At 43.8% G+C, this 18411-nt stretch overlaps 3 protein-coding genes across 7 annotated transcripts in view; 1 reads left to right on the top strand and 2 right to left on the bottom strand.

The window, feature by feature from the left end:
* Positions 1–4562, top strand: part of CALN1 (calneuron 1) — a 138052-nt gene extending 133490 nt beyond the window's left edge. For all 5 annotated transcript variants that reach the window (XM_083479667.1, XM_083479668.1, XM_083479670.1 and 2 more), the window contains one exon: positions 270–4562. In XM_083479667.1, the coding sequence (XP_083335793.1) occupies positions 270–397 (128 nt within the window). In that variant the 3' untranslated portion in view covers positions 398–4562. The remainder of the gene's footprint in view (positions 1–269) is intronic.
* GTF2IRD1 (GTF2I repeat domain containing 1) overlaps positions 1–18411 on the bottom strand; it is a 1520245-nt gene that overhangs the window by 169470 nt on the left and 1332364 nt on the right. The gene's annotated exons all lie outside the window — the stretch shown is intronic.
* The window catches only part of GALNT17 (polypeptide N-acetylgalactosaminyltransferase 17), a 109265-nt gene continuing 105922 nt past the window's right edge, over positions 15069–18411 (bottom strand). The window contains exon 11 of the mRNA XM_083479636.1: positions 15069–18027. Within this exon, the coding sequence (XP_083335762.1) occupies positions 17899–18027 (129 nt within the window). The 3' untranslated portion in view covers positions 15069–17898. The remainder of the gene's footprint in view (positions 18028–18411) is intronic.

Genomic DNA, 18411 nt, shown 5'->3' with positions numbered 1-18411 from the left:
TCCTGAACGCTGCGGCATCAGGGGAAGTTGCCCTCCAACCAACCAGCCGATGCCGCTACACAGAGGAAATGATCTAGGGGGTGTTTCCTGCTCACAGCTGCGTAGGTGGAGAGGCTCAACAACTTTGGGCCATCTCCCCTCATCTTCTTAATATTGAGTCCCCCAAAATGGGGGGGGGTGTCTTATACATGGGGGCGTCTTATAGACGGAAAAATGTGGTAACTTTAAAACGAAAAGGTCATTATGCTCTCTCTCTCTTTCTCTCCTAGTGCATTCTCAAAAACAAAACCGACAGACTTGTGTACGGAAAAGCTTAATATGCGCTTTTGCTATGGCCTTTATTATCAGTGTCATGTTGATTGCAGCCAACCAGATCCTCCGAAGTGGCATGGAGTAGCCATATAACACTGTGAAACAAAAAAAAAAAACAACGATCCACGCATGCGCATGCTGTCCGGTGAACTTTCTCCCTGATCAACTTTAAAAACAAATGGGAAAAAAGGAGGAGAGATCGCATGGGTGACGGAATGGCGGATGGATAAGGACAGACGGTTCGATAGAGAACCCCAGGCCAGCAGCGTACCTGTAAATCAACTATATCCTCTTGGCAGGGACATAAAAGGGCTGTCTTAATGCTTTAATGGTTTTTGTTTCCTAACGCAATAAAAAAACAACCCAGAAGAGCCCTGAATTTTTCATTTTTGATTTTTTTGGCGTGGTGGCAGGAGATCGGAATGAGGATTCACATTCACCCAGCGGTATTTTGTGGCCACCCAGAAAATGCGACACCAACTGGAGACAGTTTTGCCGCTAGCTATCTTACAGAAACTCTGAAGCATATCTATATCTATATCTATATATTTCTAATGGTTCAGCTTTCCCAGGAAATTGAAATCTATACCACCATAGTAAGCTTAAAAACCATCCATTTTTGCTTCTCTTCGTCTGACTTCAATGGTTCTGTTTAACCCCGCTGGCATTGCGGGGGATTGTACAGGGACAATCAAACGCATAATTAACGAATTAAGCAGTCCGGAGGATTTTGTTCATTTGTTAAATATAAGACCGTGGCCCACCACCATTTTGCTTCTTTTAAAAATTATTATTGCACTCCCCGTGTCCACTGCCCATTTTTTTTTCCATCAGGGGTTTTTTAAAATCAGATGCATCACCCTGGAGATTTAAGGCCAATGCAAAGTCTTCCTACCACATTTTGAAACAGTGCTGTGATAGGCGCCTACTTCATAAATGGCTTCATATTTAATGTACAGTCAGTCTGTTGACCTTCCTCTAGTCCGTCTTATTCAAATGTTTCGGAACCTAGTCACCATTTGCTCCTGTTTTACAATGCCAATCCATAACTAGAGGAAATACATTTTAAAAAATATAGAGAGAAGAACAAATGATTTGGGGAGCGCAATAGCAGGCTCCTTAGGGTCTAAAACCCCATAATGGTTTGTCAGGGGGTTTATTGATCAGAACCTGGTAGTCTGATATATGACAGTCCAGCATCCTGTTCTCTCAGGGGCTGGCTAGATGCTTGTGAGAAATCTGAAAGTAGGACATGAGTGCCACACATCTCTGTCCACCTGCGTTTTCCAGGAACTGATATTCAGTAGCACAAGCTCAATGGCAGTGGCATAGCCGTCATGGCTGGAAGCCATTGACAGCCTGGTTTTATAGCTGTCGAAAGGTTTCTTCCAAAGTCTGGTTGAGGCTTTATAAGGAGATGAAATGTCTGCTCAATAGGACAAAACTGTTTTGTACATCTGGGAAATGAAGGCCATTGTAGACGTACATTTCCTTTTGAGAAGCTGCAGTCGTAGCCAATGAGTTTTGCCCAGCTGTTCAGTTCAGTAGTCTGAAACCTATTGACCTGGGAGTAAGTCTAACTGGTTTCCAAAATCCATGGAGGGAGAGGGCTAGAGATGGCCACCAGCCATGATGTCTGTGCCCTGCCTCCACCGTCAGGGAAACTATGGCTCTGAATATCAGTTGTTGGAAACCACAAGAAGGGAGCGTGCTCTTGTGCTTGAGTCCTACCTGAGGGATTCCCACGGGCACCTGGTAGGACACTGTGAGAGCAAGATGCCAGGCTGGGTGGACCGTGGGCCTGATCCAGATTCTTATGTTCTTCTGAACCATGCCAGGAGCTGAATGAACCCATTGACAGGAGCAACTTTCATTTCCGCAGAACAGGTATTGCTCAAAAGTGGTGACAAAGATGGAGTTTCAAACCACTTCTCATACCTAGGTGTCTGTTGAGTAGTTCCCAACTTAAAGCTACAGTGATATACCAGCTTTACTGGGAGTAAGCCTGACTGAAAGATTTCAGTCGTCTTCTTTTTTTACTTAGCATCCCCAATAAAAACATAAAAACTATTAGGTATATATATAAAAATGTAAACATATGGATATTATACAACTAATTATACTTATATTGACAAAATGCCTCCTTTTCAGGCAGTCAGTGCACCTGTGCAAATGTAGCCATTTAAGGCATGATATGAATGGCTGAAACAACCCCCCCAAAAAATTGGTGTTATTCAATCATAGTAGCAAATGGGAATAGTTTTAAGGAGCAAAATTATTAGCAACAGTAGAAAGAAATGTGTGTGAATGACCCTCCTCCACATTGGCCATAGTTTTGTCCTCACTGGGAATATTAGAAAACCTTTCTCGTTACATTCTGTGTGCATTGTGATCAGATTTGATCATAACACAGTTTTTGCATGGGGCTTAGTAATTTTACACCTCCTCCCCTAAACAACAACAACCCAGTTTGATGTCAAAACACAGTCCGACACCAATGTAATAGTAAATTTATAAAACCTAAACTGAGACAAAGATATTCATTCACTTTTCCTGCCCCAGCTGTTCCATTATGTGGTTAAATCCAATTATCATTGCTCAAACCCTGATCCTGCACAGGTGTGGAAAAAAGGTTGCAAAATCAATTCATTCTTGCTTGGCCAAACTAGTCTAGAGTTGAGCCTCACTGCTGCAGAAGTATCACAGTGCTATTGGGAGAAGTTATAGTTCAGTGGTAGGCAATATCATTTGCATATACAGGTAAGCAGAGCTCAGAAGGATCTACATCCAAGACCCTGAACATTTACAGGTCTGTGTAGACTCCAGAAGATGGAGGAAGGGAGAGAGGGATGGGCCAACCAAGGGTCTAGATCAGTTTCAAGAGCTTGCATTCAGCATATCACCTGCTTAAAATTTAATTGCACCCTAGGTTACTATTGATGAGGTTTTTTGGGGAGGGGGGTGGAGTAGAAATGTCTCATCGCAGCCAGCTTATCTCATGTTCAGCAACGTCCCTAGAAAGATATTTTGTCAGACGTGGAAACATGGGCAGGCCCAGTGTACTCTTCGTCTTAAGCACATTGTAAGTGTTTCTATTTATTATAGAAGATAGTTTCTTAGAGTATAGTTATGTCGCCGGGTCAGGTTGTTCTGGTTTATTCTAAGAAGTATAAAGATTTTGTATTAGAACTGGAGGGGGGGAATGGTTTGTTACCCCATTAAAGCCTTTGCCCTATTCTCACAACTGAAGATTCCATTGTATGCATGGTGGGGTCAGGGAGAGTCATGCTGCCCCCTCAAATTCCACTCATTTAGTTGAAGACCTGAATTCAGCCTGTATTTCTGTATAATAGGGCTGTGCACAGCCATCCCAACTCAGAGACTTCCATCCCCGAATCAATTTAGAGGTGTGTGTCATGTTTAGTTACGGTTTGTAAAAATCCTAACTAAACATACAGTCAGGTGCTGGGGAAGGAAAGGCTCCTTTCTCCCCTTTCCTGATTGAGAGCAAAGAGACAGGGTGCTTTCCTCCCCCAAAAGCACCCCACAGAATTGAATCCTCTGCTCCACAGCTGTTCCCTGAAGGGAAGGCACTTGCGAACAACAGAGCCCTGCAATATAGCTTGTCTTTCTTCCCTCCTCACCTTGCCTCTCCTATCTGCCTGACACCCACACCCACTGACATCTCCAGACCACCCTGTGCAACCAGCCCTCACCTGAGTCAGTACAATTTGGTTTGGGCTTCAACCCAAGCTGGTGCACAGCCCTACTGTGGCAGATTGCCAGGCAGGTTTTCCAATTGCATGCAGGTCTTTGGCTGAATGTGAAAAAGATTTGGACCTCGGACAGCAAAGACCACCTCTCCCATTGAACGTGTGAAAAGGGCTCTCGTCCATTTTCATTCCTTCGATTCCAGCAATGTTCGTTTCCTCCTATGTCGACAAAACGTTATTTCAAACAAAAGTGCAGGGAAGGTGGGAATGGTGGCAAATAAACCTTGGTACAGATAAAATCAAAGGAATAAATTTTGAAATAATGACCCCTTGCATGCTACCTTTTTTAAGAAAAGAACTTATTTTAATATATACACACATTATATATTATTGCACTGTACAAAGTATATAAAGGGAAGAAACTGCCATATATCCTGCCTATTTAACCAAACAGCACTGTAAATAACTTATCTGTATAAAAAAAAGTCTAATTTTAATCACTTATGCAATAGTAATAAAGTTGCTTTCTTCTTTTGAGTTCTGGTATCTTTCCACCACCCTTCTCTTTCAGTCATGAGTAGGGATGAGAGAGCAATTTTACGCAGTTCACATTGAAACCTAAATCTGTTCTCCAGAACAACTGGCTGGCATGGGAAGGGACCCAGTCACAGAAGATGACTCACCAATGAGGACAGGTCTGCAGATAAAAACATGGTGGATGACAGAGCATCACTCCTGGTCCAAACATAATCCAGAGACAAAGTCAAGGAACAGTCCAAGGTCAACATTACAGGAAGTTCAGACAAAGTACAATACATCAAGGCAGGGGAACTAGAACCAAAGAGCTGTGTTGTTTCCAGCAACTGGGAGGCTCAGGAGCGAGCCTCCTAAAAACAACCCTAACCAGAATGAATGAATGAATGAATGAAACTTTATTTGTGTCAGCCATAGGCCATGGCAACAAAAGGACATTGTGATATACACAGAACAAAATAAAAAGTCAATTATATGAAACACCATTTAGGGGCCTGAATCAGCAATCAAATAGTGGACCTTATTCTGATTGCCACAGCTAAAAATCTTGCAGCCTTTGCTGTCATCTGCTCCTCTTGATCTGCCAGGAGAAAAGAGACTGTGGCAGTGGTTGGGCAACCCAGAATGGACAATAAAAGAGGGGTGATAATCTCTTCCCTCAGGTCTTTGTAAAGAGTGCATGCCAGGGGGGCATGTGCCACTGATCTGGTGCTGACATCTCCACAGGGACATGAGCGGTTTGTGTGTAGATTCTGTTGGAATCGTCCCTCAAGGACGGCCAAGGGTAATACATTCAGGCTTGCTAGGGTAAAAGAGTGTCTATGTTTTGGAATTGCAAGGTTGCCCTAACCAGAGCTGCTGGCAGGGATCACTTACTCATGGGTAGGCCCAAGCAGACCAATGACTCTGGATCTGTAGACACATTCTGTGCTGTAGCTCTTTCACCCAGACCTAGCACTCTCAAGGACTGGGAGGGAGCTCTCACATCTCCACTGACAGTTCTTGGGGTTCTTCATCAGAGATCTACCTGAAAGGCTCTTCAAGGAGATCTTCAGCATTGGATTGAGGGGACCCTGCCTGTTCTCAAGGTCCTCAACCTGTGGGCAATCTGGTTCATTTATGTCTGGCACCTGGTCAGAGCTAGGCATGACACGGGAGGAGCAGAGAAAACGCCTCAGCCCATACCTATGATTCTGTGGCAGTAATGGTCACATTGCTGCAGTGGCCACCAAACCAGAGACCTGGTGGAATAGAGAACAGGGCAGGGAAAAGATAGTGCAGAAGTCAAACTTACTAACAACTTCAGAAAGCAAGCATACTGATGGAATAACTCCGCGGTAGTCCTGTCTACCCCCCCCCCCCATTGGTGGTGCAGGCAGAAGTCACTAAGTGAACATGACTAGGTAGATCCAGAGAAAGAGAGAAAAGTGTGGTGCCCACCATGAGACACCGCAAAGGGGTTCAAGAATGAAATACAATCTATTGGCTAATGGAAACAAATCTGGGAAAGGTCCACAACTTCTCATGCATGTTCAGTCCCCTGATGGAAAAGAGCAGGCTTCCTCAACCTTGTCCCTCCAGATGTTTTGAGACTACAATTCCCATCATCCCTGACCACTGCTCCTGCTAGCTAGGGATCAGGGGAGTTGTAGGCCAAAAACATCTGGAGGGCCAAGGTTGAGGAAGCCTGGAAAAGAGTGGTCTTCTGGAGCACCAATGCAGTCAACATAGACTGTGCACCCTAAGCAGTATTGTACCACTTTAAGTCATCATGGCTTCCCACAAAGAATTCTGGGAAGCGTAGTTTGTTCAGGGTGCTGAGAGTTGCTAGGAGACCCTTATCCCCCCCCCCGAGCTTTAAACTCAATATTGTTTTAAATATAAAGTATGAGTGTGGCCCTGGTATTGCCATTGCCACTCTACTTTTATATTTATTTGCATTTCTAAGCCACTTGGAGACCATTGGCTAACAAGTGACTAAGAAGTCTAACTGATAAAAATAATAATAGGCACTTGCCTTTATTTCTAAGTTAGCCCTTTATTCAGAATAGTGAGAGTATGTACAGTGGTACCTTGGTTTAAGAACAGCTTAGTTTATGAACAACTTGGATTAAGAACGCTGCAAGCCCGGAAGTAGGTGTTTGGGTTTGTGAACTTTGCCTTGGAAATGGAATATGCAAAAGCACGCCTTGGTTTAAGAACACTTTGGTTTAAGAATGGACTTCCGGAATGGATTAAGTTCGTAAACTAAGGTACCAGTGTGTGTGTGTGTGTGTGTGTGTGTGTGTGTGTGTGAGAGAGAGAGAGAGAGAGAGAGAGAGAGAGAGAGAGAATGTAGGCCATACAACTTGCATATAAAAGACTCCACCTTAAACCCCAACATCTCCAGACAGAGGCGCCAGCTTCTCCAGAAGATTGAGGGGGCCCGCTGTGACATTACATGGCATTGCAAGGAGTCAGGGAATGCGCTCTGAAATTTGAGGGGGCACTGTCCCCTCAAAAAATAGATTGAGGGGGCCAAGACTGTCTTGGCCCCTAAGAGTCAGCCCCAACAACAACAACAACATCAATAATAATAATTTATTATTTATACCCCGCCCATCTGGCTGGGCTTCCCCAGCCACTCTGGGCGGCTTCCAAAAGAATATTAAAATACTGTGATACATCAAAGTCTCCAGATACTGGATACATGCAGATTATGTCTCCAGATACTGGAGACCTGGGTGGTTTCTATGCTATCAGGGGAGTACATGCTATCAGGATCCAGACTCACCTGTTCAAAAGCAATAAACCCATTAAAAGTAGCAGTTAACCACCAGAGGGCAGAATGAGACAGTGAATGGTCAGTGTGGGACTGAAACCCCTCCTGTCTTTTCCCATTTATACACTTTGCATCATCAGTGTTTATCATACATATCGATAGAAATGTGATAGATTATACACTGTAATTTGTTAATTTCTGCATAATGTGCATTATTTCATTGAACCATGTTCAATTATATTGAGCTCTTGGGTACATTCTTCCGCCTACTCCTTGCTTGCTGGAACGTGTATCTTCAGGGCAAAATACTTAGAAAAAACAATAATAGAAGAATTATTGTTGAAATACTATGTCAAGAATTAGTGCCGTTAACTTACCTTCAGGAAATGATGTTCCAAGCAGAAGCAACTGTTATTTCCCCACGTTGGGTGCAAATTGTGGGGAAATAGTCAAATCCTAAAATAATATTTGCTTTCATCCTGTGGTTCCATTAATTTTCCTGTTTTGCCATGAAGACTGCCTTGGTGGTTTTTCATTGCTAGATACAGTAATGATGTTTTGGAAACTGCTATTTGATGCGTCTTCTGTATTTGAGTTTTTCGTTTATTCAATGAAAATTCTAAAACTTCTGATTCATGGCTGGGGGAAGATAAATTCAGTTGAGACCAACACACTGCCTACATTTTAATATTTATTTCAGTTGCTGACAAAAAAGCACTGAATGTATTTATGCACCAAGGCTGAGGTCAACAAGAGAAGGGCATTCCTTTTGACTTATAGCCCAAAACTGAACTCTGAAAAGCATGCAATAAATTCCTTAGAGATATCTTGGAAAGGAGGCTACAAAGACTGAAATGCTGGGCACCAGATAGCTATTTTCAGACCTATTCAATTTCACCCACATTTGTAATGCAGATAAGGTAAACATAATCTCTTAAAGAACAGAGCAGAAGTATTTGTGACTTATTTATTGGCACAAGAGTAAAAATCAGGACAACTTAACAATCAGCTTCAGGAGTTAAAACATAAGTTGTTAAATACGCATCAGTTGCTGCATAAGATGGCTCCTTTAAGTAGAAAAGCAAAACTCCAAAGGAAACAAAATAAAATTGTCTTGGTAACCCCAATGTATAAACCAGGTTGGGGTTTATACATTGGACCCTGTTGATTCTCCTGGGTGTGACTTTTGAACATGACTCCTGTTCTAGTTGTGTAACTTGGGATCCAGGTGCAAAGATACAATATTAGCAGTGCATAACTGGACAGGCAGAAAAAAACTTGACAACCAGGATTCACATTGTATGAATGAGAGAAGACAACACTCATCAGTTTGCTAAAATTTATTTGTAGCAATACAGAAGGCATCCACAGTTTCTGTATACACTCACCACCAGTTTGAAAAATCCAGGAGAACATGGGAAAGAAAGGGAACTTTTTTTAAAAAAAGACTATATTCCTATTTTAAGGGGAAATAAATCTGATTGATCATTATCAGATCTATCACCCATTTGATCCATTTGCTTTAACACAGGGAAGTGGGGACAGGAAGAGCCATTTTATGGAAACATCAGTCACAAAGACCTTTAGAGCATCATCAAAGTCACTCTTCTTTTTTCTAAAATGAAAAGTGGCCATGCAGACAACTTGCATATAGCAAACAGGTCAACTAAGGGCATCTTTATGCAAGGTGAGTCTTGCCCAACCATAGTACAACAAAACAAAGCAAAATCTTTTGAGTTCCAACATTTCAGGGCTGTTTACCTCAGCCATGCCATTTTCTGCTCACAGGTGAAAGCTGGATAAGTCATTGCCTGATTGTTGTGGTGGGTACTTCCAACTCCCATCAGCATAGCCAATTGCCAGGGATGATGGGAGCTGGGTGCCTTTCCATCTCCAGCAACAGCTCAGACATTTACTTTAAACTGTGGACAGCCACTGCTATCACCGCCACATATTTTTGCCTTTGGGGACCATAAAAGTTATACCTTTGAGATGGAGGGTGGAGAAGAGATGCACCATGACTTTTGTGCATGCCAATAAATACACACCAATCCAGGAAAAGCAGTCAAAACATAACCACTCATGGAGGACCACCTGGAAACAAGCCATGGAGACCAAGTCCTATGAAGAAAAAGTTGAAAGCCTTGGGCATGTTCAGCTTGGAGTACTGATGATTGAGAGGCCCTCCTCCATGTCCCCCTGGCCCTAATGTACAGTAGTGTCTGGTACTCATGCGTGCTGGTATGGAAAAAGGACAGGAGCCCAGAAGTGGAAGCAGAGTCAGTGAGAGGCAGAGCCAACTAATTCTAGTTTGGTCCCCAACATCCTCCTCCTCCCTGCTGGGGTTTACAAGGGCAATACTGAGGCTGCGGAGAAGGACGAAGGACGCTGACAAGCAATGCTCCCCCCATTGACTGGATCCAAGTACAAAGGAAAACAGGTGGGGTGGCAAAGGGATGGCTACCATAGGTGGCTGCTCTGGTAGTTGTGCCCCACCTATGGAATGCCTCCCACCAAGAGGTTTTCCTGGTTTTTACAACCATTCCAAGGCCTTTTGGATTTTTGGATCTTGTGGGCAAAATTTGCTCCTACAAGCTTTATAAGATGATAATATTATTGGTAAACTCTTCATGACAGTTGAGGAACTTATCCCTCGCCGAAGAATTCATGCTTTTGAATTATGGTGCTGGAGGAGATTCTTGAGAGTCCCATGGACTGCAAGAAGATCAAACCTATCCATTCTGAAGGAAATCAGCCCTGAGTGCTCACTGGAAGGACAGATCCCGAAGCTGAGGCTCCAATACTTTGGCCACCTCATGAGAAGAGAAGACTCCCTGGAAAAGACCCTGATGTTGGGAGGACACAAGGAGAAGGGGACAACAGAGGACGAGATGGTTGGATAGTGTTCTCGAAGCTACCAGCATGAGTTTGACCAAACTGCGGGAGGCAGTGGAAGACAGAAGCGCCTGGCGTGCTCTGGTCCATGGGGTCACGAAGAGTCGGACACGACTAAACGACTGAACAACAACACATCCCTTAGAGACTACAAATGGATTGGTGATATCAAAGAATAGCTAATAAATGAGCCATTTTCATGTGTTTTAAAGGTCAGAACATACAACCAAACTGACAGTAAAGGGGATCTGGCTAAATATTAGGCAGGACTTTCCAATTGCTCAACTTGGAAAAGTCTGAGAATATGGTACTCTCCTCTCATTTGCTAGAGGTTTCTCAACAGTGGCTGGATCTATCAACTGTAGAAGCAGTTTACATGTATTGGCAAGGAGTTGGACCACATTGCTTCCATTTATTAAATATATTTAAACAATTTATATACCACTTAACTACCTAAGTCTCTAAGCAGGTACCAACTGAGGGACTAATTTTAGGGTTCTATTGAGTTTCAAGCATCTATCTTAGTGTTAAGTGTTTACTCCTGAGTAGGGATGGAAGTATCTGCCAATTTCAGTTCTTTCTGTTTTTCATTCCCCCCCCCAGCTTAAATTGTGTTTTCCATATTTCTGTAACAATTTGAGAGAAAGAAAGAAAGAAAATCATGAAAATCTTTCAGCATTTTGGTGTAAGTTCTTCCTAATAAACACATTTTTTGTATGCACTTTTTGCAAGCAGCTTCTCCCAATAAAAAGCATTTTTGCATGTTATTTTTACTAGTATCTTTATTTCTAATGCACAGATCCCACCAATACATGCATTTTTGTAAAGATTGTTTGGTTGGTGAACTACATCACAAAATTTGGAGAAGTGCAAATTTCAAAGGACGGCTGTGTTTCAGTTTTCGTAATGCTGCGGAAAGTGCAAATCTGGATGATTCGGCTTTAGATGCAAGTTGAATCAAATTTCTCCCTCATCCCTATCCTGGGTGTTTACTGAATTGGGCTAAATGTTGCTGAATGTTTTTGGAATAGCAGCTAGGCCTAATCTGTTATTGCTTAGCACAACTTAGCGCAACGTGACACAAACTGAACTCTTCTGAAATAAATCATGCCTACAGCCTTGCTTTCTCTTGAAGTAAGAAATGTTTAGCTTAATGCACGAGCACGCAGAGAGCACATCTCAGCAATGGACAATTATCCTAGTAGCTTTGAAAGAACATTTCAGCAAAAAGGCTCCAAAAGCAATTGATGTGAGAAAGTCCCTGCCTGCGGGGATGCAATGTGGGACTGGGCACTTGACCACTTATGGGTTCCATGGATGGCAGGGCCCCATGGATGGCAGGACCTAAGGGAGTAGCTTGGGGGGGTGTTGCCAGGGTGATGGCCCTCGGCACATTTTTCTGGGGGGCACTGCGCCTTTTGCTCCTTACATCAACCTGCCAGCCCTGTGTCACTTTGCAAGGCTGGGATCTGATCTGAATGAATCACCTGGTAAATCTTTCACATCAGATCTCAGACTCACAAAGTAGCTCAGGACTGGCAGGGTGGCATGAGAAGGATGCAACAACTATGCATCCTTCGATCCCAGCCTTGTCCTTGCTTAGTGAGGCTGGGATTGAAGGATGTGTTGCTGTTGCGTAATTTTCACACCACCCTGCCAGACCTGAGCTGCTTTGCAAAACTCGGATGATCCAAGGGCCATGTCAGCCGAGCTCCCCACTACATGGGCGGGCAGGTGGTATAGCATGGCCCTGCTTGGCTCCGATATGGAGGGTTCATGTCGTCTGTGAGGGCTGGGCTGCCATTGTGGGTTCCATTCACCCTCTACACCAGGCATAGGCAAACTCGGCCCTCCAGATGTTTTGGGACTACAACTCCCTAGGTAATAGGACAAGTGGTCAGGGAAGATGGAAACTGTAGTCCCGAAACATCTGGAGGGCCGAGTTTGCCTATGCCTGCTCTACACCCTGTTCTCCTGGTGTTTGTGTGAGTGCCCTGGACACTGGCAAACCACGCTATGCCACTGGCAGGGCCCACTGCTGATGTCTCTCATGGTTGCCCATATATATATATATATATATATATATATATATATATATATATATATGCTTTCGTAGATTTTCACGGGTACAGGAATGCAGGTTTTGGTGTCTTCGGGTGTCTTCCTGTGTAAGAGTTGGGGTGTCTAGGCGACGTTTCGACGAGGTCTCACTCGTCATCTTCAGGCTGGTGCTTTCGGCTTCTTGTTACTGGAACAGAGCTCTGTTCCAGTAACAAGAAGCCGAAAGCACCAGCCTGAAGATGACGAGTGAGACCTCGTCGAAACGTCGCCTAGACACCCCAACTCTTACACGGGAAGACACCCGAAGACACCAAAACCTGCATATATATATATATATATATATATATTCCAAATCTATTCTCTGGAGAGCACCAGGCAGTTCAACTGTTTTTTAAAAATTAAATAAAGCTTGAAGGCATTGCAGGGAATTGACATGATGCCCTTCAGCTACCTGGCATCCACCACTTCCAAACAGGGCTCACAGAAGCTTCCCTTGCCTGCGCTTTGGGGGCTTTGCAATTGGGCAATATCTTCCGCCCACATTCTTTTTCTTACATCTCAAGTGAAAGGATTAGTGTCATCCCCCCCGCCACCCGCCGGAGCAATGAAATCTAAAAGTAGGAATTGGAGAATGGAATTAAAATATCACTGAGCTGCCAGAGGGATACAGAAGGCCTGACAGGTTGGAAATGTGACAATGTGACAATGTGAAAATGGCAAAGTAGTTAATTTTAGGGCTCACAGCTCTGCAAAGGGCAGAACCTTTCAACATGTCTAGGGCAGAAAAAAAGTCCAAGCATTAGCGTTTACCACTGCCTTGCAGGTTGCTAGTAAATAGTCCAGGATTATCTCTTAAACTGACCAAATGATGTTAGGAATCTCCATGTGTTTGCATGAAATATTCCAGAAAGGGCTGCAGACATAATTGTAAGATGAGGGCTGCTGGGTCAGGCCAGTGGCCCATCTAATCCATCATCCTGTTCTCATGGTGGCCAGCCAGATACTGGTGGGAAGCCCACAAACAGGATCTTGATGCTCCCTACCTGTGATTCCCAGCAACTGGAAATTTCTCCCTCCGACAGTGGAGGGAGAACATAAGCCATATAGAGCCTTCTCCTCCCTGAATCTGTCCACTCTCTTTTTAAATGCACCCAAGTTGGTGGCCATCCCTGCCTCCTATGGGAGTGAGGTCCATGGTTTAACCATGGACCGCATGAAGAAGCACTTTCTTGATCTTCCAACATTCCAGTGAATTTTCTCTTGCCAACTCTTGTTTGCCTTTTCTCTCAATTAAAAAAGTCTCAAGCTATGCAAGAGGAGAGAGATGATATGTGTGTCTGTGAAAAGGAATATTTCAGGGAAAGGCAGAGAAGGCTGAGGACAACTAGATGATTAGGGCTGTGCACTGGATTTGGCACATTCCTGAGGCAAATCAGGGCTATCTGGAGGGATTGGGGCATTGGACGAGTTGGTTCAGACAGCCACGGATCACTGTAAGTTGGGTTGGATGGCCCAGGTGAATCCATAGATGGCAGCCAGCCATAGATCCATAGACAACACCAGTCCTGAAAGACATACATTGGCTCCTAGTATGTTTCTGAGCAAAGTGTTGGTGCTGGCCTTTAAAGCCCTAAACGGCCTCAGCCCAGTTTACCCCCATCGTTCAGCCTGGACACCAAGGTCCAGCCTTCTGGCGGTTCCCTCCCTGCGAGAAGTGAGCTTACAGGGAACCAGGTAGAGGGCCTTCTTGGTGGTTGTGCCCACCCTGTGGAACACCCTCCCATCAGATGTCAAGGAAATAAACAACTATCTGACATTTAGAAGACATCTGAAGGCAGCCCTGTTTAGGGAAGTTTGTAATGTTTGATGTTTTATCCTGTTTTTAATATTCTGTTAGCCCAGAGTGGCTAGGGAAACCAGCCAGATGGGCAGGGTATAAATCATCATCATCATCATCAGGCAGGTCATCAGGCAGAAAGGAGAGGCAGGCCCAGCGGGGCAGGGGGAAAAACTGCAAAAAGGCCAAGACCAACCTGTCATTACTGGCTTCGTCTTCCAGGTGAAGGAAGCCCCAACTTCCTGCTGGCCTGATGCTTTTACCACACAGGATGGGCCCATATGCTTAACAGTTGTTCCACAGATGGGTCAATCCTGAAGGGTGTGGGTGACGCTCCACAAGCAGGTTTCCTTTAGGAATGCTGCTTCCAGAGCATCACCCACACAGGACCAGTCCCCATCACCAGCACAGGATAGACCCTCCCACCAGAAAATTCAATTCAAATTTCATGGAAAGAAGAGATCCAAAGGACTGGGAACTTTGGTTCTGTGTCTCTCAGCTGTGAGCCTGAAGTGACTGTCAACAGACATTTGCAACACAGCAGGAGAGTCTGTTCTTCATTCTTGGGTAGCACACCTAAAATAGTTCTTCGGCTCTGAATCAGAACATCTGGTGCTGAATCAAACATTTCCCTCTTTTAAGAAAAAATAAATAAAAATCCCCAATATCAATTTATCCTAACTAGGAAGTGCAGTCATACATGGTGGTACCCCTAGGACAAAGTTGTAGTTTCTGCAAACCATTTAAGGAGAAATTGGGGGGGGGACTGCATGAAGGGAGGTGTTGTGGAACAACCTGCCAGCTGAATTTTTTCATGGAGTGGGTGACAGTGACATCTCGTGGCTGCCAGCTGCTATTGTTTTTCCTCCTTCACAGCAGAGCAGGAAGCAGACATACTCTCCTCACTCATCATCACGCAACACGGTCATGAAGCCAACCAAAATGAGGCCAAAACTTTTAGAGCCAGTTGGGAATTTATTTATTTTCAAAGCTGCTGGAGCTCTAGCAAATGCCACTGGGGGCAGAAATGCTAGGCTCTGGCTGTGCTTGGTTTTCTTTCAAAATGTCACAGTTTAGGGAAACAGTTGGAAGAGTCAGGATGCATTCAGACACAGGGAATGTTGCTTTAGCTTTCCTGATACAATGCCAGTGCTTCTTTCCCATTTTCTCATGCTCCTTTCATACTGCAGTACCTGCTGTGTTACAGAACTATTGCTTTCTGAGCAATACACTGACACGGTGTGCTAAATTTTGCACACATCAGCCTGTTTTGTGAGCTGCAGAAATGAACATCATTGGACAATATTTCCACTCCCTCACCCTTTCCGCATGTGCATGCTTCGGTTCTCCCATGAGCCCCCCACGAAAACGGCAGGGAAGAACTGTATGCTAGTATACCACCCCAAATTTTGTCATTTCATTCATGGTTTTCTGGTTTGCAGATGTAAACTTCCACTATGTTCCACTAGCGTTCCAAAAGTGACTTATACACTGCGCGCAAACTCAAATATGCTACAGAAAGTAACAGGGAAAAGTTACTGTGTTTTGTGTGAATGCAGCCAGAGTTAGGCCGAAAGAGAGTGACTGGCCAAATACCTCCTGGCAGGCTTTATGGCTGACCAAACTTTGGAAGGAGGGGGATATTCTTACAATTTCCCTTCCACTGACTGTTTATGTTCTTTTGATATTGCGACTTTTGGACAAACAAACAGGCCTGGTCTTTTAAAATAAAATTGCCAAACAGCTCTTTTAAAATAAAATGCGCACACAGGGATTTGGAAACCAAATGAATGTGCAGACATCTGAAGATAAAAGCAGCCTTGCTTCCAGATGAAAGTTCTATCTTCCCAGTGGTCAACTGGATGCATCTGGAAAGCAACTGGACTTTCACATTGAACGGTCCGTTCACAAACATCTGAAATTCTACTGATGCCCCCCAGCAACTGGTCATTGATTCTTGAGGTTACATAATTCCCTTCCAAAGCTATGTAAGTTGGTGGTCTTCACTTAGGTTTGCCATATGTCCAGAATTTCCCGGACATAGCCAGTATTCGGTCCTCGTAAACAGCATCTGGGCGGAAATCACTTTAATGTCCAGGAAATTCCGGATGTAAGGCAGTCCATGTCAGAAATTCTACTTCACTGTATTGTCTGGCAGCAGCTTCCAGAAGTTAATTATACTGTGTGTCACTTATGTAGGATGACCAGGTTTTGTGGTGACCCCATACCCCAATCAGCATGGTCAATGGTCAGGAATGATGGGTGTGTATTCTAGAAACATTTGGAGGGCCACAACTGCCCTGTCCCCACACAATGATAAGAAGTAGTTTCTTACAGCCAGCGTGGTATAGTGGTTAAGAGCTCTTAATCTGGTGAACCGGGTTCGCTTCCCCGCTCCTCCACATGCAGCTGCTGGGTGACCTTGGGCTAGTCACACTTCTCTGAAGTCTCTCAGCCCCACTCACCTCACAGAGTGTTTGTTGTGGGGGAGGAAGGGAAAGGAGATTGTTAGCCGCTTTAAGACTTCTTAGGGTAGTGATAAAGTGGGATATCAAATCCAAAACTCTTCTTCTTTAGTCTAACCCAGCAATGGGAACCTTTGGTCTTCCAGATGTTGCTCAGCTGCAACTCCCACCAGCCCTAGCAAGAATGGCCAGAGATGGTAGTTGTTGTTCAGTAGCATCTGGAGGTCCAAATGTTCCCAGCATGTGGTCTAATCTGAATTTACTGACCATCAGCTATATTAGATGGCTTAGGAAATGGAGAAAATGTTCTCTAACCATCAGTGACCTAATCCCTCTTTTTTTAAGGGGTGTGTGTCCTCAAATCCTTCCTTTTCTTACACCCCCAGATGTAAATCTGTTGCTAAAGTCCTTTATCACTAGCTCCTGGTTAAGGAAGAAGATTGCCCTCCAGAGCCACAGACATGGCATAGCAGAACATTTCTGGTCTCTAAAGCACAATTGCACAAAATTAAACTAGGAGAAGCAAAGTTAATCTGATTATTGCACATTTAAAAACCACTCAAACACCCAATTAATCATTGTTGCTTTGGGTGGGGATTTGTCATGAAATTATTCCTTCCCATCCCTCTTGGCATGTTCGTGCAAAATAGCACACTTCTCTTAATGACTGGGTGAAGGATGAAGTGCCAATGCCAAAAAGGGCCTTTTTGTAAGTTCTGCTGATTGCAGTAGTGCATGGTTGGCATTCAGGATGTCCCCCTCACACATACATCAGGCTTCACAAAAACAACAACAGCAAGTTGTGCTTAGTATGGAGGAAAAGGTTCTGCAAGAAGCTTATGAAATGTGCCTTTAGTAGTCCAGGATTCTCCCCAAAGTGTCTCAAAACCAACTTGAAGTAGGATTGAAGGAATATTTCTAGGGATCCTACAGCAACTGTGGCCTTCACAGTTGATATATCATCACTTGCGAATACCTCCTTCTTTGATTCTCCTGCATCTTCTGCGGGCCCATTTGGAGAAAGTAATATTGCTCTGGAAAATGTTTAAAGCATTTATTACAGTTCTTCAGCAGAAATGCCAGTTGAGTGCTCACGTAATGACAACTGCAGACCTAGAATGTTTTCTTCCAGCTGGTTGAAGTCAGCAGAGAGATAATCAAAGTTCAATAAATAATTATTTTTTTGAAAAAGAAAGAAAATATTCTCTTCCCTTAAGAGTTTTCCCTGATATTGTGAACAGAGCAGAGGAGATGGAAGGATGTCTACCCTTGTGAAAGATCTGAATTCCATCAGTTGTTGAGCAACGGAGAAAGGGCATTCTACTTGATGAAATTCTTAATTGTCCACCTTTGTCCTGTGCAGCTTCGAAGAATAAGATCCATACCTGACATGCCTTTATTCTCAACTTCCAAACAGCGGCCTGTCCCTTTGTTTAGAATTGCACCGTTCTGAAAAAGAAAGGGGAAAGAAATCAATGTATGGAACCATCAGTAGGGATATTGGAGAATCCCAACAACAACTACAAATAAACAGAGATTTGAATTGTAAGTGTTGACTTATCCTATTTCTGGAACAGTAAGCAATCCAATGCATATGATTGGTACACACTGTTTGTTGTTGCGTTCAGTTTGCAAACAACACATGATGGATTACATCAACCTAACCTTAAATATCTGTGTCATGTTATTTCACCATGAGATGAATAATGTAGTTTTTTTACAGGAGATGAACTGCAGCAGAACAGAAACAGAGCTGCATGTAACAAATATAGGGCAGAACGGGAAAGGATGTCCGTTAGCCATCAGTCTAACTTAAAACACACACCCCATATG

Source organism: Podarcis liolepis (assembly GCF_965112155.1).
Source record: "Podarcis liolepis genome assembly, chromosome: 16".
Classification (NCBI taxonomy): Eukaryota; Metazoa; Chordata; class Lepidosauria; order Squamata; family Lacertidae; genus Podarcis; species Podarcis liolepis.
This window is presented reverse-complemented; position numbering and strand designations above follow the sequence as displayed.